At 44.2% G+C, this 24,945-nt stretch overlaps 1 protein-coding gene and 18 non-coding genes across 20 annotated transcripts in view; all 19 read right to left on the bottom strand.

The window, feature by feature from the left end:
* Positions 1-656: 656 nt before the first annotated feature.
* Positions 657-728, bottom strand: TRNAQ-CUG. Its single transcript has one exon. It is a non-coding gene; the product is annotated as a tRNA-Gln (tRNA).
* A 365-nt stretch (positions 729-1,093) lies between these two features.
* TRNAF-GAA lies at positions 1,094-1,166 on the bottom strand. The gene has a single exon. It is a non-coding gene; the product is annotated as a tRNA-Phe (tRNA).
* Positions 1,167-1,560: 394 nt separating this feature from the next.
* Positions 1,561-1,632, bottom strand: TRNAQ-UUG. The gene has a single exon. It is a non-coding gene; the product is annotated as a tRNA-Gln (tRNA).
* A 1,358-nt stretch (positions 1,633-2,990) lies between these two features.
* TRNAQ-CUG lies at positions 2,991-3,062 on the bottom strand. Its single transcript has one exon. It is a non-coding gene; the product is annotated as a tRNA-Gln (tRNA).
* A 364-nt stretch (positions 3,063-3,426) lies between these two features.
* On the bottom strand, positions 3,427-3,499 carry TRNAF-GAA. The gene has a single exon. It is a non-coding gene; the product is annotated as a tRNA-Phe (tRNA).
* Positions 3,500-3,894: 395 nt separating this feature from the next.
* On the bottom strand, positions 3,895-3,966 carry TRNAQ-UUG. The gene has a single exon. It is a non-coding gene; the product is annotated as a tRNA-Gln (tRNA).
* A 1,358-nt stretch (positions 3,967-5,324) lies between these two features.
* On the bottom strand, positions 5,325-5,396 carry TRNAQ-CUG. Its single transcript has one exon. It is a non-coding gene; the product is annotated as a tRNA-Gln (tRNA).
* A 364-nt stretch (positions 5,397-5,760) lies between these two features.
* TRNAF-GAA lies at positions 5,761-5,833 on the bottom strand. Its single transcript has one exon. It is a non-coding gene; the product is annotated as a tRNA-Phe (tRNA).
* Positions 5,834-6,227: 394 nt separating this feature from the next.
* On the bottom strand, positions 6,228-6,299 carry TRNAQ-UUG. The gene has a single exon. It is a non-coding gene; the product is annotated as a tRNA-Gln (tRNA).
* Positions 6,300-7,657: 1,358 nt separating this feature from the next.
* Positions 7,658-7,729, bottom strand: TRNAQ-CUG. Its single transcript has one exon. It is a non-coding gene; the product is annotated as a tRNA-Gln (tRNA).
* Positions 7,730-8,093: 364 nt separating this feature from the next.
* Positions 8,094-8,166, bottom strand: TRNAF-GAA. Its single transcript has one exon. It is a non-coding gene; the product is annotated as a tRNA-Phe (tRNA).
* Positions 8,167-8,560: 394 nt separating this feature from the next.
* Positions 8,561-8,632, bottom strand: TRNAQ-UUG. Its single transcript has one exon. It is a non-coding gene; the product is annotated as a tRNA-Gln (tRNA).
* A 1,358-nt stretch (positions 8,633-9,990) lies between these two features.
* Positions 9,991-10,062, bottom strand: TRNAQ-CUG. Its single transcript has one exon. It is a non-coding gene; the product is annotated as a tRNA-Gln (tRNA).
* Positions 10,063-10,426: 364 nt separating this feature from the next.
* Positions 10,427-10,499, bottom strand: TRNAF-GAA. The gene has a single exon. It is a non-coding gene; the product is annotated as a tRNA-Phe (tRNA).
* Positions 10,500-10,893: 394 nt separating this feature from the next.
* TRNAQ-UUG lies at positions 10,894-10,965 on the bottom strand. Its single transcript has one exon. It is a non-coding gene; the product is annotated as a tRNA-Gln (tRNA).
* A 1,358-nt stretch (positions 10,966-12,323) lies between these two features.
* On the bottom strand, positions 12,324-12,395 carry TRNAQ-CUG. The gene has a single exon. It is a non-coding gene; the product is annotated as a tRNA-Gln (tRNA).
* Positions 12,396-12,759: 364 nt separating this feature from the next.
* TRNAF-GAA lies at positions 12,760-12,832 on the bottom strand. The gene has a single exon. It is a non-coding gene; the product is annotated as a tRNA-Phe (tRNA).
* A 394-nt stretch (positions 12,833-13,226) lies between these two features.
* Positions 13,227-13,298, bottom strand: TRNAQ-UUG. The gene has a single exon. It is a non-coding gene; the product is annotated as a tRNA-Gln (tRNA).
* A 10,000-nt stretch (positions 13,299-23,298) lies between these two features.
* Positions 23,299-24,945, bottom strand: part of LOC117350759 — a 44,200-nt gene continuing 42,553 nt past the window's right edge. For both annotated transcript variants that reach the window (XM_033925335.1, XM_033925325.1), the window contains exon 3: positions 23,299-24,309. In XM_033925335.1, the coding sequence (XP_033781226.1) occupies positions 23,567-24,259 (693 nt within the window). In that variant the 5' untranslated portion in view covers positions 24,260-24,309 and the 3' untranslated portion in view covers positions 23,299-23,566. The remainder of the gene's footprint in view (positions 24,310-24,945) is intronic.

Raw genomic sequence — 24,945 nt, 5'->3', positions numbered from 1 at the left:
GTAGCTCCAAAAGGAAGAGGTCAGTATTATCAGGTCTTGGAATTTGGTTCCCGCCATTGATGTCACTTCATATTTCATAAATTCACCAGTGGCTTTGCTACCTGAAAAGTGACAGATACTTATACGAACAGAGAAAGAAAGAACTGCATAAAAACTGAATCACAAGGAGAAAAGTGAACCCCAAAATTCTTCACAGTTTTCTCAGCTAAGTTTGGTGAAATCATTTCTGCTCATGGCATGATTCAGATTCTGCAACCAGATAACCGGTTTCTCAAAGCCAATGGTACTTTAGGTCTAAAAGGAGTTACATTTATGCGGAAGAGCAAAACTGAAAGAAAAACTATCGTGGAGTCCCATCCATACTTGGACTCCCCCACTTCCGAATGCCATCACCTGCAACCTAGGAGGAGCAAGGGGAAAATCAGTCCTCAGCTATATTGAATTTTCCACAGGATCGCAATAAAGAAGGGCAATGGAGCCTTTTAAGACATAATTGGGGATCCCAAAGGAGACACTCTGAAAGGCAACCTGAAATGCATACGATTACGGTAACATGTAAAGCAGATTGCGCACTCTCAGGGGCTTTCTGCAAGTCCTTGAATACAGAATGTTTAAAGAGGAACTTCACTGAAAATATCTACTAACACCGAAGGGATAGGTTCCACTGAGATTTGAACTCAGATTGCTGGATTCAGAGTCCAGAGTGCTCACCATTACACCATGGAACCAACAGGATGCAGTTGTCCCCCTCACAGATGTGCCAGACCCTCTTACAGCTATTACTTCAACTTCTCGTATGCCAGAGATTTCACATCCTCCTTTTAATTCTTAAGCCTTTGCTTAAGGAACCCCCAACCCAAAATCAATTTTATCACTAAGAATGAAACCTTATGGCTCCATTTTACTGGGTCAACTCCTGTGAACAACTCATGAAGAAGCAAACAAAAAAAATGCTTAAGAAGGCAGTCCCGTGTCTCAAGGGGGTGGGGGGGGTCAAGCTTCTACAGCTAGCATACACCCTTGCTCTGAACAGAACATGAGCAATTGCTATTTTTCTACCCTCTTCTGCCAGGTTACCAGGTAGAAAAAGAGGTGCTGAAACCCGGGATTGAACCAGGGACCTTTAGATCTTCAGTCTAACGCTCTCCCAACTGAGCTATTTCAGCACCTGAAGCTTCGCCTCAAGTGCAGGTACCTGCATGGGTCCTCCCTCTACCTACCCTTTAAAGGGAAGTATATTCAAGACCGACATCTCATCCTTTTTAAAAGCTCAGGGGGTCTTCCCACTCTCCTTGCAACTGTGCTGCTGAAGAGCGAGCAGGGCCAAAGGGTCCCTGATAAATTTTGCACCCACCCCACACCTCCCCAGCACAACATGCCTGGACTTCTATCTTTGTATTCCTCTTTCCTTTGTGCTCTTGGATAGCTAGATGGCTAAATTTACCTCATTCCAGGGACCATACTTTGCTATGATACCATTGCCCCTATTCAGCAGTCTACACAGGCTTGAGTATTCATCTCATAAGGGCAGCTGCTGGCGGTTGAGCTTAAAAAGCGAGCAGGTTCCACTGAGATTTGAACTCAGATCACTGGATTCAAAGTCCAGAGTGCTAACCTTTACACCATGGAACCACTTGGCTGAGCGCTCTTTACAGACATTTGCTCGTTTACACCTATTCCCTCCGTTTTCATGGCTTTCCATGCTCGTTTTCTCCCAGCACTCAACTGCAAAGGCTTCTTTCAACACTCTTTATTCTACTACTCAGTTCCGACACTGAAGGCTCAGACATTTTCTTTCATGACAGCGCGTGATATTCTTGACTAGCTTTGAGAAATAGCTGCTGCAACTCAAGGTCAAAAAAGAGGCCCTTACGTCCTTACCGTAAAGCTCTCCCCGCTGGGCTCGCCTAGCTTCAGCTCTGCAGCCTATCCCCCTTAAGGGCACAGCTACTGTTCTTCAAAAGAGAGCGCTACCAGAATTCAAGCCTGGCGCCTTTTCTCTCTTAACAATTTATCGGACCCATAACAAGCAACGAATTAACAATTAGTAGCAACTTCTTCTTCATTTCGTGGCATATAGCGATTTTCACATCCGTTCTCCAAATCAAACCTAAAGAACCATCTCAGTCTACAAGCCATAACTTTGCATGTTGCTAACCCACGTAGAGTAATGACCATTAAAAAAACAACCCTTACCATGCGACCACCTTTACCCGCGTAAAGGAAGAAAACTGAATTCCTAAATTTTGCACACTTTACCCCACCAACGCTGATGACGTTGCGCATGTGGGTACTTGAATGCGAGATCCAAGTTTCAGTTTTCAGATACAAGCAGTAGCTCCAAAAGGAAGAGGTCAGTATTATCAGGTCTTGGAATTTGGTTCCCGCCATTGATGTCACTTCATATTTCATAAATTCACCAGTGGCTTTGCTACCTGAAAAGTGACAGATACTTATACGAACAGAGAAAGAAAGAACTGCATAAAAACTGAATCACAAGGAGAAAAGTGAACCCCAAAATTCTTCACAGTTTTCTCAGCTAAGTTTGGTGAAATCATTTCTGCTCATGGCATGATTCAGATTCTGCAACCAGATAACCGGTTTCTCAAAGCCAATGGTACTTTAGGTCTAAAAGGAGTTACATTTATGCGGAAGAGCAAAACTGAAAGAAAAACTATCGTGGAGTCCCATCCATACTTGGACTCCCCCACTTCCGAATGCCATCACCTGCAACCTAGGAGGAGCAAGGGGAAAATCAGTCCTCAGCTATATTGAATTTTCCACAGGATCGCAATAAAGAAGGGCAATGGAGCCTTTTAAGACATAATTGGGGATCCCAAAGGAGACACTCTGAAAGGCAACCTGAAATGCATACGATTACGGTAACATGTAAAGCAGATTGCGCACTCTCAGGGGCTTTCTGCAAGTCCTTGAATACAGAATGTTTAAAGAGGAACTTCACTGAAAATATCTACTAACACCGAAGGGATAGGTTCCACTGAGATTTGAACTCAGATTGCTGGATTCAGAGTCCAGAGTGCTCACCATTACACCATGGAACCAACAGGATGCAGTTGTCCCCCTCACAGATGTGCCAGACCCTCTTACAGCTATTACTTCAACTTCTCGTATGCCAGAGATTTCACATCCTCCTTTTAATTCTTAAGCCTTTGCTTAAGGAACCCCCAACCCAAAATCAATTTTATCACTAAGAATGAAACCTTATGGCTCCATTTTACTGGGTCAACTCCTGTGAACAACTCATGAAGAAGCAAACAAAAAAAATGCTTAAGAAGGCAGTCCCGTGTCTCAAGGGGGTGGGGGGGTCAAGCTTCTACAGCTAGCATACACCCTTGCTCTGAACAGAACATGAGCAATTGCTATTTTTCTACCCTCTTCTGCCAGGTTACCAGGTAGAAAAAGAGGTGCTGAAACCCGGGATTGAACCAGGGACCTTTAGATCTTCAGTCTAACGCTCTCCCAACTGAGCTATTTCAGCACCTGAAGCTTCGCCTCAAGTGCAGGTACCTGCATGGGTCCTCCCTCTACCTACCCTTTAAAGGGAAGTATATTCAAGACCGACATCTCATCCTTTTTAAAAGCTCAGGGGGTCTTCCCACTCTCCTTGCAACTGTGCTGCTGAAGAGCGAGCAGGGCCAAAGGGTCCCTGATAAATTTTGCACCCACCCCACCCCCCCCCCAGCACAACATGCCTGGACTTCTATCTTTGTATTCCTCTTTCCTTTGTGCTCTTGGATAGCTAGATGGCTAAATTTACCTCATTCCAGGGACCATACTTTGCTATGATACCATTGCCCCTATTCAGCAGTCTACACAGGCTTGAGTATTCATCTCATAAGGGCAGCTGCTGGCGGTTGAGCTTAAAAAGCGAGCAGGTTCCACTGAGATTTGAACTCAGATCACTGGATTCAAAGTCCAGAGTGCTAACCTTTACACCATGGAACCACTTGGCTGAGCGCTCTTTACAGACATTTGCTCGTTTACACCTATTCCCTCCGTTTTCATGGCTTTCCATGCTCGTTTTCTCCCAGCACTCAACTGCAAAGGCTTCTTTCAACACTCTTTATTCTACTGCTCAGTTCCGACACTGAAGGCTCAGACATTTTCTTTCATGACAGCGCGTGATATTCTTGACTAGCTTTGAGAAATAGCTGCTGCAACTCAAGGTCAAAAAAGAGGCCCTTACGTCCTTACCGTAAAGCTCTCCCCGCTGGGCTCGCCTAGCTTCAGCTCTGCAGCCTATCCCCCTTAAGGGCACAGCTACTGTTCTTCAAAAGAGAGCGCTACCAGAATTCAAGCCTGGCGCCTTTTCTCTCTTAACAATTTATCGGACCCATAACAAGCAACGAATTAACAATTAGTAGCAACTTCTTCTTCATTTCGTGGCATATAGCGATTTTCACATCCGTTCTCCAAATCAAACCTAAAGAACCATCTCAGTCTACAAGCCATAACTTTGCATGTTGCTAACCCACGTAGAGTAATGACCATTAAAAAAACAACCCTTACCATGCGACCACCTTTACCCGCGTAAAGGAAGAAAACTGAATTCCTAAATTTTGCACACTTTACCCCACCAACGCTGATGACGTTGCGCATGTGGGTACTTGAATGCGAGATCCAAGTTTCAGTTTTCAGATACAAGCAGTAGCTCCAAAAGGAAGAGGTCAGTATTATCAGGTCTTGGAATTTGGTTCCCGCCATTGATGTCACTTCATATTTCATAAATTCACCAGTGGCTTTGCTACCTGAAAAGTGACAGATACTTATACGAACAGAGAAAGAAAGAACTGCATAAAAACTGAATCACAAGGAGAAAAGTGAACCCCAAAATTCTTCACAGTTTTCTCAGCTAAGTTTGGTGAAATCATTTCTGCTCATGGCATGATTCAGATTCTGCAACCAGATAACCGGTTTCTCAAAGCCAATGGTACTTTAGGTCTAAAAGGAGTTACATTTATGCGGAAGAGCAAAACTGAAAGAAAAACTATCGTGGAGTCCCATCCATACTTGGACTCCCCCACTTCCGAATGCCATCACCTGCAACCTAGGAGGAGCAAGGGGAAAATCAGTCCTCAGCTATATTGAATTTTCCACAGGATCGCAATAAAGAAGGGCAATGGAGCCTTTTAAGACATAATTGGGGATCCCAAAGGAGACACTCTGAAAGGCAACCTGAAATGCATACGATTACGGTAACATGTAAAGCAGATTGCGCACTCTCAGGGGCTTTCTGCAAGTCCTTGAATACAGAATGTTTAAAGAGGAACTTCACTGAAAATATCTACTAACACCGAAGGGATAGGTTCCACTGAGATTTGAACTCAGATTGCTGGATTCAGAGTCCAGAGTGCTCACCATTACACCATGGAACCAACAGGATGCAGTTGTCCCCCTCACAGATGTGCCAGACCCTCTTACAGCTATTACTTCAACTTCTCGTATGCCAGAGATTTCACATCCTCCTTTTAATTCTTAAGCCTTTGCTTAAGGAACCCCCAACCCAAAATCAATTTTATCACTAAGAATGAAACCTTATGGCTCCATTTTACTGGGTCAACTCCTGTGAACAACTCATGAAGAAGCAAACAAAAAAAATGCTTAAGAAGGCAGTCCCGTGTCTCAAGGGGGTGTGGGGGTCAAGCTTCTACAGCTAGCATACACCCTTGCTCTGAACAGAACATGAGCAATTGCTATTTTTCTACCCTCTTCTGCCAGGTTACCAGGTAGAAAAAGAGGTGCTGAAACCTGGGATTGAACCAGGGACCTTTAGATCTTCAGTCTAACGCTCTCCCAACTGAGCTATTTCAGCACCTGAAGCTTTGCCTCAAGTGCAGGTACCTGCATGGGTCCTCCCTCTACCTACCCTTTAAAGGGAAGTATATTCAAGACCGACATCTCATCCTTTTTAAAAGCTCAGGGGGTCTTCCCACTCTCCTTGCAACTGTGCTGCTGAAGAGCGAGCAGGGCCAAAGGGTCCCTGATAAATTTTACACCCACCCCACCCATCCCCAGCACAACATGCCTGGACTTCTATCTTTGTATTCCTCTTTCCTTTGTGCTCTTGGATAGCTAGATGGCTAAATTTACCTCATTCCAGGGACCATACTTTGCTATGATACCATTGCCCCTATTCAGCAGTCTACACAGGCTTGAGTATTCATCTCATAATGGCAGCTGCTGGCGGTTGAGCTTAAAAAGCGAGCAGGTTCCACTGAGATTTGAACTCAGATCACTGGATTCAAAGTCCAGAGTGCTAACCTTTACACCATGGAACCACTTGGCTGAGCGCTCTTTACAGACATTTGCTCGTTTACACCTATTCCCTCCGTTTTCATGGCTTTCCATGCTCGTTTTCTCCCAGCACTCAACTGCAAAGGCTTCTTTCAACACTCTTTATTCTACTACTCAGTTCCGACACTGAAGGCTCAGACATTTTCTTTCATGACAGCGCGTGATATTCTTGACTAGCTTTGAGAAATAGCTGCTGCAACTCAAGGTCAAAAAAGAGGCCCTTACGTCCTTACCGTAAAGCTCTCCCCGCTGGGCTCGCCTAGCTTCAGCTCTGCAGCCTATCCCCCTTAAGGGCACAGCTACTGTTCTTCAAAAGAGAGCGCTACCAGAATTCAAGCCTGGCGCCTTTTCTCTCTTAACAATTTATCGGACCCATAACAAGCAACGAATTAACAATTAGTAGCAACTTCTTCTTCATTTCGTGGCATATAGCGATTTTCACATCCGTTCTCCAAATCAAACCTAAAGAACCATCTCAGTCTACAAGCCATAACTTTGCATGTTGCTAACCCACGTAGAGTAATGACCATTAAAAAAACAACCCTTACCATGCGACCACCTTTACCCGCGTAAAGGAAGAAAACTGAATTCCTAAATTTTGCACACTTTACCCCACCAACGCTGATGACGTTGCGCATGTGGGTACTTGAATGCGAGATCCAAGTTTCAGTTTTCAGATACAAGCAGTAGCTCCAAAAGGAAGAGGTCAGTATTATCAGGTCTTGGAATTTGGTTCCCGCCATTGATGTCACTTCATATTTCATAAATTCACCAGTGGCTTTGCTACCTGAAAAGTGACAGATACTTATACGAACAGAGAAAGAAAGAACTGCATAAAAACTGAATCACAAGGAGAAAAGTGAACCCCAAAATTCTTCACAGTTTTCTCAGCTAAGTTTGGTGAAATCATTTCTGCTCATGGCATGATTCAGATTCTGCAACCAGATAACCGGTTTCTCAAAGCCAATGGTACTTTAGGTCTAAAAGGAGTTACATTTATGCGGAAGAGCAAAACTGAAAGAAAAACTATCGTGGAGTCCCATCCATACTTGGACTCCCCCACTTCCGAATGCCATCACCTGCAACCTAGGAGGAGCAAGGGGAAAATCAGTCCTCAGCTATATTGAATTTTCCACAGGATCGCAATAAAGAAGGGCAATGGAGCCTTTTAAGACATAATTGGGGATCCCAAAGGAGACACTCTGAAAGGCAACCTGAAATGCATACGATTACGGTAACATGTAAAGCAGATTGCGCACTCTCAGGGGCTTTCTGCAAGTCCTTGAATACAGAATGTTTAAAGAGGAACTTCACTGAAAATATCTACTAACACCGAAGGGATAGGTTCCACTGAGATTTGAACTCAGATTGCTGGATTCAGAGTCCAGAGTGCTCACCATTACACCATGGAACCAACAGGATACAGTTGTCCCCCTCACAGATGTGCCAGACCCTCTTACAGCTATTACTTCAACTTCTCGTATGCCAGAGATTTCACATCCTCCTTTTAATTCTTAAGCCTTTGCTTAAGGAACCCCCAACCCAAAATCAATTTTATCACTAAGAATGAAACCTTATGGCTCCATTTTACTGGGTCAACTCCTGTGAACAACTCATGAAGAAGCAAACAAAAAAAATGCTTAAGAAGGCAGTCCCGTGTCTCAAGGGGGTGGGGGGGTCAAGCTTCTACAGCTAGCATACACCCTTGCTCTGAACAGAACATGAGCAATTGCTATTTTTCTACCCTCTTCTGCCAGGTTACCAGGTAGAAAAAGAGGTGCTGAAACCTGGGATTGAACCAGGGACCTTTAGATCTTCAGTCTAACGCTCTCCCAACTGAGCTATTTCAGCACCTGAAGCTTCGCCTCAAGTGCAGGTACCTGCATGGGTCCTCCCTCTACCTACCCTTTAAAGGGAAGTATATTCAAGACCGACATCTCATCCTTTTTAAAAGCTCAGGGGGTCTTCCCACTCTCCTTGCAACTGTGCAGCTGAAGAGCGAGCAGGGCCAAAGGGTCCCTGATAAATTTTGCACCCACCCCACCCCTCCCCAGCACAACATGCCTGGACTTCTATCTTTGTATTCCTCTTTCCTTTGTGCTCTTGGATAGCTAGATGGCTAAATTTACCTCATTCCAGGGACCATACTTTGCTATGATACCATTGCCCCTATTCAGCAGTCTACACAGGCTTGAGTATTCATCTCATAAGGGCAGCTGCTGGCGGTTGAGCTTAAAAAGCGAGCAGGTTCCACTGAGATTTGAACTCAGATCACTGGATTCAAAGTCCAGAGTGCTAACCTTTACACCATGGAACCACTTGGCTGAGCGCTCTTTACAGACATTTGCTCGTTTACACCTATTCCCTCCGTTTTCATGGCTTTCCATGCTCGTTTTCTCCCAGCACTCAACTGCAAAGGCTTCTTTCAACACTCTTTATTCTACTGCTCAGTTCCGACACTGAAGGCTCAGACATTTTCTTTCATGACAGCGCGTGATATTCTTGACTAGCTTTGAGAAATAGCTGCTGCAACTCAAGGTCAAAAAAGAGGCCCTTACGTCCTTACCGTAAAGCTCTCCCCGCTGGGCTCGCCTAGCTTCAGCTCTGCAGCCTATCCCCCTTAAGGGCACAGCTACTGTTCTTCAAAAGAGAGCGCTACCAGAATTCAAGCCTGGCGCCTTTTCTCTCTTAACAATTTATCGGACCCATAACAAGCAACGAATTAACAATTAGTAGCAACTTCTTCTTCATTTCGTGGCATATAGCGATTTTCACATCCGTTCTCCAAATCAAACCTAAAGAACCATCTCAGTCTACAAGCCATAACTTTGCATGTTGCTAACCCACGTAGAGTAATGACCATTAAAAAAACAACCCTTACCATGCGACCACCTTTACCCGCGTAAAGGAAGAAAACTGAATTCCTAAATTTTGCACACTTTACCCCACCAACGCTGATGACGTTGCGCATGTGGGTACTTGAATGCGAGATCCAAGTTTCAGTTTTCAGATACAAGCAGTAGCTCCAAAAGGAAGAGGTCAGTATTATCAGGTCTTGGAATTTGGTTCCCGCCATTGATGTCACTTCATATTTCATAAATTCACCAGTGGCTTTGCTACCTGAAAAGTGACAGATACTTATACGAACAGAGAAAGAAAGAACTGCATAAAAACTGAATCACAAGGAGAAAAGTGAACCCCAAAATTCTTCACAGTTTTCTCAGCTAAGTTTGGTGAAATCATTTCTGCTCATGGCATGATTCAGATTCTGCAACCAGATAACCGGTTTCTCAAAGCCAATGGTACTTTAGGTCTAAAAGGAGTTACATTTATGCGGAAGAGCAAAACTGAAAGAAAAACTATCGTGGAGTCCCATCCATACTTGGACTCCCCCACTTCCGAATGCCATCACCTGCAACCTAGGAGGAGCAAGGGGAAAATCAGTCCTCAGCTATATTGAATTTTCCACAGGATCGCAATAAAGAAGGGCAATGGAGCCTTTTAAGACATAATTGGGGATCCCAAAGGAGACACTCTGAAAGGCAACCTGAAATGCATACGATTACGGTAACATGTAAAGCAGATTGCGCACTCTCAGGGGCTTTCTGCAAGTCCTTGAATACAGAATGTTTAAAGAGGAACTTCACTGAAAATATCTACTAACACCGAAGGGATAGGTTCCACTGAGATTTGAACTCAGATTGCTGGATTCAGAGTCCAGAGTGCTCACCATTACACCATGGAACCAACAGGATGCAGTTGTCCCCCTCACAGATGTGCCAGACCCTCTTACAGCTATTACTTCAACTTCTCGTATGCCAGAGATTTCACATCCTCCTTTTAATTCTTAAGCCTTTGCTTAAGGAACCCCCAACCCAAAATCAATTTTATCACTAAGAATGAAACCTTATGGCTCCATTTTACTGGGTCAACTCCTGTGAACAACTCATGAAGAAGCAAACAAAAAAAATGCTTAAGAAGGCAGTCCCGTGTCTCAAGGGGGTGGGGGGGTCAAGCTTCTACAGCTAGCATACACCCTTGCTCTGAACAGAACATGAGCAATTGCTATTTTTCTACCCTCTTCTGCCAGGTTACCAGGTAGAAAAAGAGGTGCTGAAACCCGGGATTGAACCAGGGACCTTTAGATCTTCAGTCTAACGCTCTCCCAACTGAGCTATTTCAGCACCTGAAGCTTCGCCTCAAGTGCAGGTACCTGCATGGGTCCTCCCTCTACCTACCCTTTAAAGGGAAGTATATTCAAGACCGACATCTCATCCTTTTTAAAAGCTCAGGGGGTCTTCCCACTCTCCTTGCAACTGTGCTGCTGAAGAGCGAGCAGGGCCAAAGGGTCCCTGATAAATTTTGCACCCACCCCACCCCTCCCCAGCACAACATGCCTGGACTTCTATCTTTGTATTCCTCTTTCCTTTGTGCTCTTGGATAGCTAGATGGCTAAATTTACCTCATTCCAGGGACCATACTTTGCTATGATACCATTGCCCCTATTCAGCAGTCTACACAGGCTTGAGTATTCATCTCATAAGGGCAGCTGCTGGCGGTTGAGCTTAAAAAGCGAGCAGGTTCCACTGAGATTTGAACTCAGATCACTGGATTCAAAGTCCAGAGTGCTAACCTTTACACCATGGAACCACTTGGCTGAGCGCTCTTTACAGACATTTGCTCGTTTACACCTATTCCCTCCGTTTTCATGGCTTTCCATGCTCGTTTTCTCCCAGCACTCAACTGCAAAGGCTTCTTTCAACACTCTTTATTCTACTACTCAGTTCCGACACTGAAGGCTCAGACATTTTCTTTCATGACAGCGCGTGATATTCTTGACTAGCTTTGAGAAATAGCTGCTGCAACTCAAGGTCAAAAAAGAGGCCCTTACGTCCTTACCGTAAAGCTCTCCCCGCTGGGCTCGCCTAGCTTCAGCTCTGCAGCCTATCCCCCTTAAGGGCACAGCTACTGTTCTTCAAAAGAGAGCGCTACCAGAATTCAAGCCTGGCGCCTTTTCTCTCTTAACAATTTATCGGACCCATAACAAGCAACGAATTAACAATTAGTAGCAACTTCTTCTTCATTTCGTGGCATATAGCGATTTTCACATCCGTTCTCCAAATCAAACCTAAAGAACCATCTCAGTCTACAAGCCATAACTTTGCATGTTGCTAACCCACGTAGAGTAATGACCATTAAAAAAACAACCCTTACCATGCGACCACCTTTACCCGCGTAAAGGAAGAAAACTGAATTCCTAAATTTTGCACACTTTACCCCACCAACGCTGATGACGTTGCGCATGTGGGTACTTGAATGCGAGATCCAAGTTTCAGTTTTCAGATACAAGCAGTAGCTCCAAAAGGAAGAGGTCAGTATTATCAGGTCTTGGAATTTGGTTCCCGCCATTGATGTCACTTCATATTTCATAAATTCACCAGTGGCTTTGCTACCTGAAAAGTGACAGATACTTATACGAACAGAGAAAGAAAGAACTGCATAAAAACTGAATCACAAGGAGAAAAGTGAACCCCAAAATTCTTCACAGTTTTCTCAGCTAAGTTTGGTGAAATCATTTCTGCTCATGGCATGATTCAGATTCTGCAACCAGATAACCGGTTTCTCAAAGCCAATGGTACTTTAGGTCTAAAAGGAGTTACATTTATGCGGAAGAGCAAAACTGAAAGAAAAACTATCGTGGAGTCCCATCCATACTTGGACTCCCCCACTTCCGAATGCCATCACCTGCAACCTAGGAGGAGCAAGGGGAAAATCAGTCCTCAGCTATATTGAATTTTCCACAGGATCGCAATAAAGAAGGGCAATGGAGCCTTTTAAGACATAATTGGGGATCCCAAAGGAGACACTCTGAAAGGCAACCTGAAATGCATACGATTACGGTAACATGTAAAGCAGATTGCGCACTCTCAGGGGCTTTCTGCAAGTCCTTGAATAGAGAATGTTTAAAGAGGAACTTCACTGAAAATATCTACTAACACCGAAGGGATAGGTTCCACTGAGATTTGAACTCAGATTGCTGGATTCAGAGTCCAGAGTGCTCACCATTACACCAGGGAACCAACAGGATGCAGTTGTCCCCCTCACAGATGTGCCAGACCCTCTTAAAGCTATTACTTCAACTTCTCGTATGCCAGAGATTTCACATCCTCCTTTTAATTCTTAAGCCTTTGCTTAAGGAACCCCCAACCCAAAATCAATTTTATCACTAAGAATGAAACCTTATGGCTCCATTTTACTGGGTCAACTCCTGTGAACAACTCATGAAGAAGCAAACAAAAAAAATGCTTAAGAAGGCAGTCCCGTGTCTCAAGGGGGTGGGGGGGTCAAGCTTCTACAGCTAGCATACACCCTTGCTCTGAACAGAACATGAGCAATTGCTATTTTTCTACCCTCTTCTGCCAGGTTACCAGGTAGAAAAAGAGGTGCTGAAACCCGGGATTGAACCAGGGACCTTTAGATCTTCAGTCTAACGCTCTCCCAACTGAGCTATTTCAGCACCTGAAGCTTTGCCTCAAGTGCAGGTACCTGCATGGGTCCTCCCTCTACCTACCCTTTAAAGGGAAGTATATTCAAGACCGACATCTCATCCTTTTTAAAAGCTCAGGGGGTCTTCCCACTCTCCTTGCAACTGTGCTGCTGAAGAGCGAGCAGGGCCAAAGGGTCCCTGATAAATTTTGCACCCACCCCACCCCTCCCCAGCACAACATGCCTGGACTTCTATCTTTGTATTCCTCTTTCCTTTGTGCTCTTGGATAGCTAGATGGCTAAATTTACCTCATTCCAGGGACCATACTTTGCTATGATACCATTGCCCCTATTCAGCAGTCTACACAGGCTTGAGTATTCATCTCATAAGGGCAGCTGCTGGCGGTTGAGCTTAAAAAGCAAGCAGGTTCCACTGAGATTTGAACTCAGATCACTGGATTCAAAGTCCAGAGTGCTAACCTTTACACCATGGAACCACTTGGCTGAGCGCTCTTTACAGACATTTGCTCGTTTACACCTATTCCCTCCGTTTTCATGGCTTTCCATGCTCGTTTTCTCCCAGCACTCAACTGCAAAGGCTTCTTTCAACACTCTTTATTCTACTGCTCAGTTCCGACACTGAAGGCTCAGACATTTTCTTTCATGACAGCACGTGATATTCTTGACTAGCTTTGAGAAATAGCTGCTGCAACTCAAGGTCAAAAAAGAGGCCCTTACGTCCTTACCGTAAAGCTCTCCCCGCTGGGCTCGCCTAGCTTCAGCTCTGCAGCCTATCCCCCTTAAGGGCACAGCTACTGTTCTTCAAAAGAGAGCGCTACCAGAATTCAAGCCTGGCGCCTTTTCTCTCTTAACAATTTATCGGACCCATAACAAGCAACGAATTAACAATTAGTAGCAACTTCTTCTTCATTTCGTGGCATATAGCGATTTTCACATCCGTTCTCCAAATCAAACCTAAAGAACCATCTCAGTCTACAAGCCATAACTTTGCATGTTGCTAACCCACGTAGAGTAATGACCATTAAAAAAACAACCCTTACCATGCGACCACCTTTACCCGCGTAAAGGAAGAAAACTGAATTCCTAAATTTTGCACACTTTACCCCACCAACGCTGATGACGTTGCGCATGTGGGTATTTGAATGCCAGATCCAAGTTTCAGTTTTCAGATACAAGCAGTAGCTCCAAAAGGAAGAGGTCAGTATTATCAGGTCTTGGAATTTGGTTCCCGCCATTGATGTCACTTCATATTTCATAAATTCACCAGTGGCTTTGCTAACTGAAAAGTGACAGATACTTATACAAACAGAGAAAGAACTGCATAAAAACTGAATCACAAGGAGAAAACTGAACCCCAAAATTCTTCACAATTTTCTCAGCTAAGTTTGGTGAAATCATTTCTGCTCTTGGCATCATTCAGATTCTGCAACCAGATAACCGGTTTCTCAAAGCCAATGGTACTTTAGGTCTAAAAGGAGTTACATTCATGCGGAAGAGCAAAACTGAAAGAAAAACTATCGTGGAGTCCCATCCATACTTGGACTCCCCCACTTCCGAATGCCATCACCTGCAACCTAGGCGGAGCAAGGGGAAAATCAGTCCTCAGCTATATTGAATTTTCCACAGGATCGCAATAAAGAAGGGCAATGGAGCCTTTTAAGACATAATTGGGGATCCCAAAGGAGACACTCTGAAAGGCAACCTGAAATGCATGTCCCCTCTCAATCTCCTCTGTACTGTACATAAGACAATTGATTTGGTAAATGTGTGCATATAAGTAGGATAATCAATGTGCTAGTAACATAAGTAGGATGATTGATTATGGCATAATCATGCCAGTATTAATAACTCTGTATTGTAACACCACCACAGAGCTCTGTGTATTTCAGTACAGAGCCCATCTATTGTAAACAAACACCCACAGAAGCTCTTTGTAACTCTGTATGGTAACATCTCTACAGAAGCTCATGTAGCATAACACTTTTACAGTTCATGTAAACCGCTCTGAATTGACTCCCTAGTCATTAGTAGTGGTATTGAAGCTCTCAATAAACATAAACATATCATGACCCTGCTACAGCTGTTACACATCTTTGTGTTGATGGACAAGGACATCATATTTCCTAATCAAAAATGTACTAGGGCCACAGTCTACTCAGCAGCTTTATCTAGTCTAAGAAATCTTAACTGTGAATCTGCTATCTGCTCCTGTAGTCTATAGTTACAGGCAGATATTGCATATCCATGAAGCAAACAGAGCCAGATTAAGACCTAGGAAAACCAGGCACAAACCTAGGGCCCAAAAGTTTAGGGAGGAGGGCTGCCAGATGTGCTGAGTAACCAGAAACTTTGAATTGCCAAATGTCTGGATTTTCCAGGATTCTACAAATTTGTAAATTACCTGTGTCTCAAAGACAGGAGGATGAATTACATGTTTGGATATTTTTCAGAGTTTAACCTTCTAAAGCTCTCAAACTACTCCATCCTACCTTTTCAGTGCAAAAAGTGATTAGATCCAGTCCCTGGGAAGGCTACTATGATAGTCACAGGAAGGAGGAGCTGAGATACATGGTCTGTGGGCATAGGAGCCAACTTTTGAAAATGATTGGAATTTGGGGGTGCTCAATTTATAACTCACAACCAATTTCCCCTCACCTAGCAAAAAACAAAATAAATCTGGTAGTGACCAGACTATCTAAATGTCAAGAGCAAGGGCAGGGAATGTGGGCAAATCAAAAGTTAGGGTCCAGCCACTCTCTCCTTCCACTCCCAACATGTCAGCATCATCCTCTCTCCTTCCCTCCCTCCATTCAAACTATTGATAGTACTTTTCTCCAACCAATCCCCCCTTTCCCCATAGCCCACCTACATCACTCTATTCCAATTTTTTCATTTTTCCCTAATTTCATCTCCCCCCCTGCACTTTTTAATTTTTCTCCTCTTACATAGGCATAATTTGATGCTTCAGCCTATCCCTCACCTACTTCTCTTTCTATCACAGCTCATGCCCCCTCCCATAGCTTACATTCACTTCAGCTCTGTTCTTATCAACAGTCCATCTCTCGTCTCTCAGCCTCTTTTTCTCTTACAACCTCTCAGTGCCTGTGCGACTCTTTACTGTCCCTATTTGTAATATATATCAATTCTTCATTCCTTTCCCAGTATCTCCCTCAGCACTTTCCCCTTTAGATGACAGACCAAAGGCAGGAATCCTATCTGACCTACACTCCTGCTCTGTCTGCTCCCTTAGATAACTAACAGGCTGCAGGGGGAGGCAAGACAATCTTCTGCTTTCCCCTGCAGCCTATTGGCTAGCTAAGGACTGTCTGACCAGTGGTGTCCTCTAAGCCACTAGTCCTGCCTCCTATGCAGCTTATTGGCTGGCTCAGATATGTCTGACCAATAACCTGCAGAGGTATGTGGAGCAGTACCTGCAGGGATACAGGCTTAATTCCCACATCCCCATACAGCTCTACATCGGGAAGAATTCAGCTTTGATATCTGAGCAGAACTAGCACACAGGGTCTTGGAGACAGCTAATAAAGATGTAAGAAGAATGATGATGATGTGTGTGTGGGGGGGGGGGGGGAGGGAGGGGCAGAGCTGCTTGGAAAGGAGGCCACTGAATTAACAGATAAGCAACAGAAGTAGCACAGCACCAGTTGAATGAATGTCTGAAAAGTAACAAAATGCTTGAATATGTGTCTTAATTTGGGAGGGGGAGCTACATGCTTGTGTATGATTGAAATACAACATGGTAGAATCAGCTCTGTATTTTTGGTCTGGGTATCTCTTCCCCTTCTGTCCCTTTACCTTCCTTCCCCTCATCTTTCCGGTCTCCTTTCAGAGTCAAATCTTCTTTTTGGAAGGGCCCTGGTATGGCGGCAGCCATTCCCAGAAGCTACCGGTGCTGCCCTGAAGTTTTCTGTCTGCCGCAATCTAAGCTGGTGGAAACAAGAAGTTGCATCAGAGGGGGGGGGGGGGGGGTAGCTTGTGAGAATGGCTGTCATGGCAGGGCCCCTCCAAAAAAGAAGATTTGACTTTGAAAGGAGAACAGGAAGGTGAGAGGAACAAGGGGAACAGATGCCCGGACCGCAGAACCCCCTGGAGCTGTTTTAAGTTAGCCCAGGGGTGGGGAGGGATGCCAGATTGTGGAAAGGAGAGGAGAAATATACCAGCTCATGGTGGGGGGAGGAGTGGAAGGAGGACTACAGAGATGTCAGGCTACAGGAGGGGGAGAGAGGAGGAAAGGAGGCAAGAAGAAATATCAGACCATGGGAAAGGGAGAGAAAAAGAGGAGATGGTGCACAGGGATGGAGGGGAAGGAGAGCAAGAGAGAGGAGATTGGTGCACAAAGATGGAGGGGAGGGAAAGAGAGAGGAAATGGTGCACAGAGATGGAGGGGAAGGTGAGAGAGAGGAAATGGTGCACAGAGATGGAGGGGACGGTGAGAGAGAAGGAGATAGAAGAAATGTTTTTATGGATAGGTAGGAATAGGGGAGAAAAAAAAGAGGGAGCAGATGGTACACATGGATAAGTTGTTAGATTGAGAAAATAAAGCAGAAAAATGGAAGAAAGTTTAATGTTAAAAGTTAATGGCAAAGATGGATGTAGGACAGAAAGGGAAGGAGAGAAAAACAGCAAAAGGATAAGTCATCCCTGGAAACACAATAAAGAGCACAGACAGAAGGAAGTTCAACCAGAATCTGGGAAGATGATTAGAAAAATAAAATCACCAGACAAGAAAAGTAGAAAATGTGATTTTATTTTCAATTTAGTGATTCAAAATGTGTCAGTTTTGAGAATTTAAATCTGCTGTCTATATTTTGCACTGTTCAGGAAGAAATTAATTTATTTGTATTTCTCTGGCGTTGTACCACATGTAGAGACTGGTATCTTAGGGTTTCATTTGTGTATATTAGTACTTTTAGTTTGTGGTCCTCCCAAGAAAGAGACTTGGGAGTTATGATCGACAAGTCGATGAAGCCGTCCATGCAATGTGCTGCGGCGGCAGCAAAAAGGGCAAACAGAATGCTAAGAATGATAAAGGGGATCACAAACAGATCGGAGAAGGTTATCATGCCGCTGTACCAGGCCATGGTGCACCCTCACCTGGAGTACTGCGTCCAGCACTGGTTGCCGTACATGATGAAGGACATGATGCTATTTGAAAGGGTCCAGGGAATGGTGACTAAGATTGTTAAGGGGCTGGAGGAGTTGCCGTATAGTGAAAGATTAGAGAAACGGCCTTTTCTCCCTCTAACAGAGGAGATTGAGAGGGGACATGATCGAAACATTCAAGGTACTGAAGGGAATAGACTTAGTAAATAAGGACAGGTTGTTCACCCTCTCCAAGGTAGGGAGAACGAGAGGGCACTCTCTAAAATTAAAAAGGGGATAGATTCCGTATGAATGTAAGAAAATTCTTCTTCACTCAGAGAGTGGTAGAAAACTGGAACGCTCTTCCGGAGGCTGTTATAGGGGAAAACACCCTCCAGGGATTCAAGACAAAGTTAGACAAGTTGCTGCTGAACCAGAACATACACAGGTAGGGCTAGTCTCAGTTAGGGTGCTGGTCTTTGACCAAGGGCCACCGCTTGAGCGGACTGTTGGACACGATATACCACTGGACTGACACAACAGCGGCAATTCTTATGTTCTTATGCATAAGGGTTATCTATGTTCTGCATGTGTGATCAAGGCCAGGTGTTCTGTGAGGAATGAATGTTGAGAAGCAATAAAGTGTAGTTTAATTTTGTGGTTAACCATTATGAATTGTTAAATAAGATAATATTGTATGACTATATAAAAAATGAATGGAAAAATGGCATTACAATTAGTACTGCTATTATGAGGCAGGGGCAGAGCTTGGGCAGGGTTTGGGGCAGAGCGTTTCAGCACCCCCAATCATTTTGAAAAGTTGGCTCCTATACTTGTACGCATATGTGAAAGAACATTTTTAACCTGGAGAATTTACTCAGCTAGCTATTACAGTAAGTTACTGTGGATGAATGCCACCAAATAGCACTTCAAAAGACAAAAGTGGTCAGATTCCTCCTTTATTCTGAAAAATTAATTGCTGGCAGGGGGATTTCATAAGCTTACAGAATCCAGGCCTAATGGATATCAGTTCTTGCTTATGAGTCTCTCGTCAACAACATGAAAGGCACAGTGTTACACTTCTCCCTCAATATTCGCGGGAGTTAGGGGAAGAGCCAGCCCGCAAATGTTGAAAATTCGCAAATAACGTTTTGGCTGGCTCTGACCCACCCCCGCCTCCCTCCCAACTTCCCCTCGGCATCCTGGACCTTACCTGATGGTCTAGCACAGTGTTTTTCAACCACCGGTCCATGGACCGGTGCCGGTTTGCAGAAATTTCATGCCGCGAGCTCCCGTTGTAGTCTCGAGAGACTACGGGAACTCATGGCAGCATTTCCTATGAGTGATCTGCACGGAGCAGGAGCGTAGGAAGATCGCTCCTGCCCCGAAAGCCCGCTAGACCACCAGGTAAGGTCCTGGATGCCGGGGGGGAGGGAAGGCAGGAGGGAGACGGGGAAGGTCTGGAATGCAGCTTTATAAAAAAAAAAAAACCCAACACAAAAAACACAGATTCGCAGGGAGAAGTGTATATAAGCAGAAAACAGCTAGTGGGCTGGCTAAACAAGAAGTAATCAGTCAAATTCTCTTCAGGAACTCAATAAATCATCAAAAATACAAGAGGGATTTTGGTAAACCCACTGACGTATAGAATACAGATGTTTTAGGGAAAAAAAAATAACATATCTAGTATTTACCAAAATATCTAGAGAGTTAAAAATTGCATATTTAAGCTACACGTAAATAGCTGCAGGTTAGAAATGAAAGAAAACAGCAACTGCAATACTTTGTCTTAAGGTATGCATCTAGTCGTTTAAAGACTTGGTCCATTTACTCCATTCTTAGGCTTCTCTTGAAAATGTAGATTTAGAAGTGTCACAGTTAGCAAAGACACACACTTTTTTCCAGATCCACAATTCCCTCCTCTTCTCATGGCTTTCTGTAGCAAGTCCAGTCCTCGAGATCTACTGGCAGGCCAAGTTTTCAGGATATCCACAATGAACATGCATGAGAGAGATTTGCATACCAAGAAGGCAGAGCTGGCAAATCTCTCTCATGCATATTCATTGTGGATATCCTGAAAACCTGGCCTGCCAGTAGCTCTCGAGGACCAGACTTGGGCAGCCCTGATTTAGATAAATAATCACAAATATTTGTCAAGGCTTCTGTTTCTTAACTGTTTCTATGTATTGTCCCTGGTCAAAAATTAGATCATCATACTTGTGCTGTTCTCCAAGTGATCGTTAATACCTCTCTTAGAACCTATTGACTATACTGCCTGTTTGTTGCCTCTTGCTAAGCTCCAAGTGATCCTTGGCATACATTTTGCAGGATGTTGTAGTGAGCAATTTCACAAAGTTTATCTGATTTGCACACATATTGGATCAGTAATATTGCATGCAATGCCCATAAAGAAGTAATTTATATGGGTACAATTACTACAACTATGACCTGTACAAATTTTCCTTCCCCAAGGACCAAAATTTGGTAATCATCATAATCAAGACCAGTGCCAAGCACTGTAACTGATATCAGAGTTTTTTGGGATATCCATCAAATTTTCAAGGTAGGCTGCCGAGTGCAACAATTTCTGAGATTGGTCATCAACAAACATAACTGCTTGTATTTATTAAAGCACATATACCTCCCTGAGCAGAAAATCTAAGGTCAATCAGTTCTGAATAGTGAATTCACATATTTGGGTCACCTCCTTATTAATAAGTTGTATATATTGGACTAGATCATAGGCCATTATCTCTACTAAGGCTTGTAGCCTTCTTATAGCATGAACAAGAGTCCTCATTCCATGTCACCACTTCCAAAGGGGTCGTACACTCGGTTTAATGCCTTAGCTTTTACCTGGGAAACATGTGGTTGAGATATAATTTTGGTGAAAAGACAAAAGTGCATGAGACAATCGAGCGCTAACAATACGGAGCAGACAATCGCGCACAGGACATCAGAACACTGGACTTTAAAATTAAGTTTAAGTGTTCCGAGGGTGTGTGTGTGAGGGGACCCCCCCTTAAGTTAGTACTATTGTCCTCCTGTTGAGGGGTTGGGGGGGGAACCCCCCCACACACATTACAGAGGAAATTGACATTTTCCACTAAAAAAAGGGAAAAACGCCTCTTCCCTCTATAATTGGGGGTTCCTTCCCCCCAAAAGATATAAGAAGATGCAAGTGAGGTAAATCAATCTTGACAAGTCCAAAACTCCACCTCACTCCGTTAGAGAAGGAGATATATGGCGGAATCTACCTTCCCCCCCCCACACCCCTACCCAATGGCAGCGCAAACAGTACTAACTTAACTGCGGGGCTTCCCTCCCTATACCCCCATTCGGACCACTTTAAAATTAAGTTTAAGTCCAGCGCGCTGATGTCCTGCACGTGACTGTCTGCTCCGTATTGTCGGCGCTTGATTGTCCTGCGCGTTTTCAACTATGAATCATAATTTTTGTATAGTTACTATGTATAGTCAAATGTGGTTAAACCTCTACTCAGTGGCGAACCTAGCATATGTGACACCCGGGGCCCATCATTTTTTGACACCCGCCATCTGTATGAAAAACATGATTTTTAGTAACAATCCACACGTCACGTCACAAGAGTGTACTGCAGTGCGAAGTACATCAATACACCCATTGTAAAACTAAACAAGCCAAACTAGTACAGATCAATCCTACACAGTCAATCCTAAAAGAAAACCATGTGTTTTTGAACACAGAAAACACCTTTGTCTAGTATGTAATCACAAACTAACCCCTCCCCCTTTTACAAAACTGTAGTGTGGTTTTTAGCCATGGTGGTAACAGCTCAGATGCCAACACTAAAAAACGCTTTACAGATAGAATAAAAATATGTAGACAAAGGTTAAACTGAAGCACCATACAACAGAAACAGCGATGCATCTCCCCTAAAGCAAAAAATAAATAAATAAAAATTTTTACCTTTTCTTCTCTGGTTTCTGCTTTCCTCATTTTCTTGTCACTCTCATCCTTTCATCCACTGTCTACCCTCTCTCTGCCCCTTCTATATGGCATCTTTTCTCCTTCTATTCCCCTTCCAGAAACTTTATGCCTCCCCCTTCATCTTCATTGGTCTGGCATCCATCTTCTTCCCTTCCTTCTTCTAATGGTCTGGCATCTCTCTCCTCTCCCACACCCCCATGGTCTGGCATTTCACTCTCTCCTCTCCCTTCCCCCCACTTCCATCAGCATCTGCCCCCTTTCTCTCCCTCCAACCCAATTCTATGCAGTATCCTTCCCCCTTATGTCTCTTTCCCCTTTCCCTGCAATTCCATCAGCATCTGCCCCCTTTCTCTCCCTCCACCACACTTCCATACCACCCTGACCCCCTTTCTCACCCTTCACCACGCTTCCATACCACCGACACCCCTTTCTCACCCTCCACACCCTTCCATACCACCCTGACCCCCTTTTTCTCCTTCCACCACCCTGCTATGCTCCTTTCTCCATCCAAATCAGCAAAGTCCTACGATGACTTCTGCTACCTCTGCTCCAGAAGAGGTAAGTGACGTTGGAGGGGGGCTGGGCTGGCAGATGCAGGGAGTTGCGGCAAGGTCCCGCGATGACTGCGGCTGCCGGTCCACCCCCCGCCCCCCCCCGACGTCACTTACCTCTTGCAGAGCACAGGCAGCAGAAGTAGTCATCGCGGGACCTTCCTGCACTTCAGCATGGCTGCCGACTCTACTCTGGAATAAGTACGGCAGCCGCGCTGAGGTGCCGTTTTGAGTAGCACAGGAGGTTTCGGACCAGGCCGGCTGTGTACCCTTTTTAAGCGTGCACCCAGGGCAGACCGCCCCACCCCCTTTGGTATGTCACTGCCTCTCCTATAGTGCAGGTTCCTCCCCATCCAGGAGGTAGGCAATGAGGACTGGATTTTCAAAAAGCTGCCGAACGTTAGCCGCCAGTAGGCACCTAGATTGTGCCTACCAGCAACTAACTTAGGGATTTTAATTGGCTGCGCCATTACAAACCAAATCAAACAAAAATATTAGGCAACGCTAGGCAGCCTCCTGGATCAGCACCTAGGTCCATAGTGCCTAGCCTCACCTATTGATGTCAAAGCCCGGAAATGAGCGTGTTTTGGCATCACTAGGCAATGCTAGCCATGATTCAGGAAGAACCCTAGGCACTGGAAAGGTAGGCCTGTACAACCCTGGCACCTAGGTTCGTTGGGAGCTGCGATTCTAGAAGCGATACCTGTTGGTGATTGACACACGGCAGGCGTCGCTTACAGAATCCAGGCCTGATGGTCTAAGTGACTATAAAAAATGTAACATCTCTCAAGGGCTTATTTATCTTAAGGGAAAAAGGCTTTTCGGTAAATAATTAAAGGCTTCGGAACCATGCACATCAGATTATGTGCTCTGTGCACCAAGAATTATAATGACCTGTGAAAGAGGAAAGAAAAATTTTGTCTTGGTATCTAAGTCAAAGCTGTCCTATTTGTTGTGTAATCCACAGTGTTGATGAAGATGAGGCATGCTCTCCTATCTTCCCACGTGTCACCACAATCAGCTTTGTTGGGAAGGCATTTAAAACAATTTACAGAAGCCTTTCAATGGGGCGGGCTTTCCACCAGTCCAAGAGTCATTGGCTAACAAGAGGCAGAGATATCCTTTTATGATTGCCAGATAAGTTTTTCCTGATGCATTAAAGCAAAACATGAGCCTAGCATACTTGTTGCACGGTCATTGGGTTTGGGGAGAATTTTCTCCATCCAGGTCTTGTTAAGTCCATCAAAGTAGTGGGCCTTTTTATTTCCCGATTCTGTTGGCAGAGCTTTAGCATTCAATGGGAAAGCAAACAAGGGAAGACTGGTTCTTGCAGCTAAGGGTTTGTGTATATACATCCAACAATCAGCAATATTACTAACATTAATAACTTCTTTTAAAAACTTAGCATCAATATTTTGCTCTGGAATGGCCTTAGTTGGAAGTGGAGCAAATAGTAGAAAGAGTTCAGCAACCATAGCAAAAGCAATAATAGTAGAAAGTGTACTTGGACTATTTGAAGCAGTTCTATCTAAAGGATTCAAATTATTCTCCTTCCTGGTATCAGGAAGGAGGTCCTTGCTGTTTTTCAAATGTTCTCCTGGTTCCCATGTGTCTTTCTCAGATGGGTAACCTTTCCAATGCACTTTGTAGAGGGTTTTTCCTTCTTCAACCTTAAAGTCCACAATACTTTCTATTTCCAATGTATCTTCTTCATTGTCTTCTTCTAATTCAAAGTCTTTAGGATCGGCGTGGAGGAGCTCGGCGATCTTCCTTTTCATCTTCAGATAATTTGGTCCTGCTTCCCAGCAGTTCTTCATAGAAAGGTGAAGTAAGATGACAAAATCCTGAAGTTTGAGTTTGGTGTCACCTATTGAAATCAAATTATTATTATTATTATTATTTTTTTCATAAATAATTTATTGAAATTTTAAACAATCACACAAATCCCAAAAAAAACAATACAAATAACAAGCCTAAAAGTATATAAATATAACAACACAGTACTCCCCCGATATTCGTGGGGATTGCATTCCAGGAGCCCCCACGAATGTCGAAAAACCGCAAATACAGGTTTTAGGCAGGGGAGGGAAGTCAGAGCGCCGGTAAGTGAAGGAAATCATTCGCTGTATGCTCCGACCACCTCTTCCTGTACTAAAGTCAGGCCTCACCAATCAGGAGCTGCTTTGACACGCAGCTCCTGATTGGTGAGGCCTAACTTTAGTACTGGAAGAGGCGGTCGGAGCATACCATGAGTGATTTCCTTCACTTGCCAGTGCTCTGGCTGGCCTTTCCTGCCTCCCCTTCGCGGTCGGAAAATACCGCGAATGACCGGGACCACGGACTCAAGGGGGAGCACTGTACTTATAATAAGAACTTCTAATTAGTCCTGGGATATTGCATTTACTCTCAAATTATAAACACAACCAGATAAATATATGTATATATTTTCTATACTACTATTCTGTAGCAAAGACATAGGATTCTGTACCATAGCTGTTCCTTC

Source organism: Geotrypetes seraphini, chromosome 1 (assembly GCF_902459505.1).
Source record: "Geotrypetes seraphini chromosome 1, aGeoSer1.1, whole genome shotgun sequence".
Classification (NCBI taxonomy): Eukaryota; Metazoa; Chordata; class Amphibia; order Gymnophiona; family Dermophiidae; genus Geotrypetes; species Geotrypetes seraphini.
This window is presented reverse-complemented; position numbering and strand designations above follow the sequence as displayed.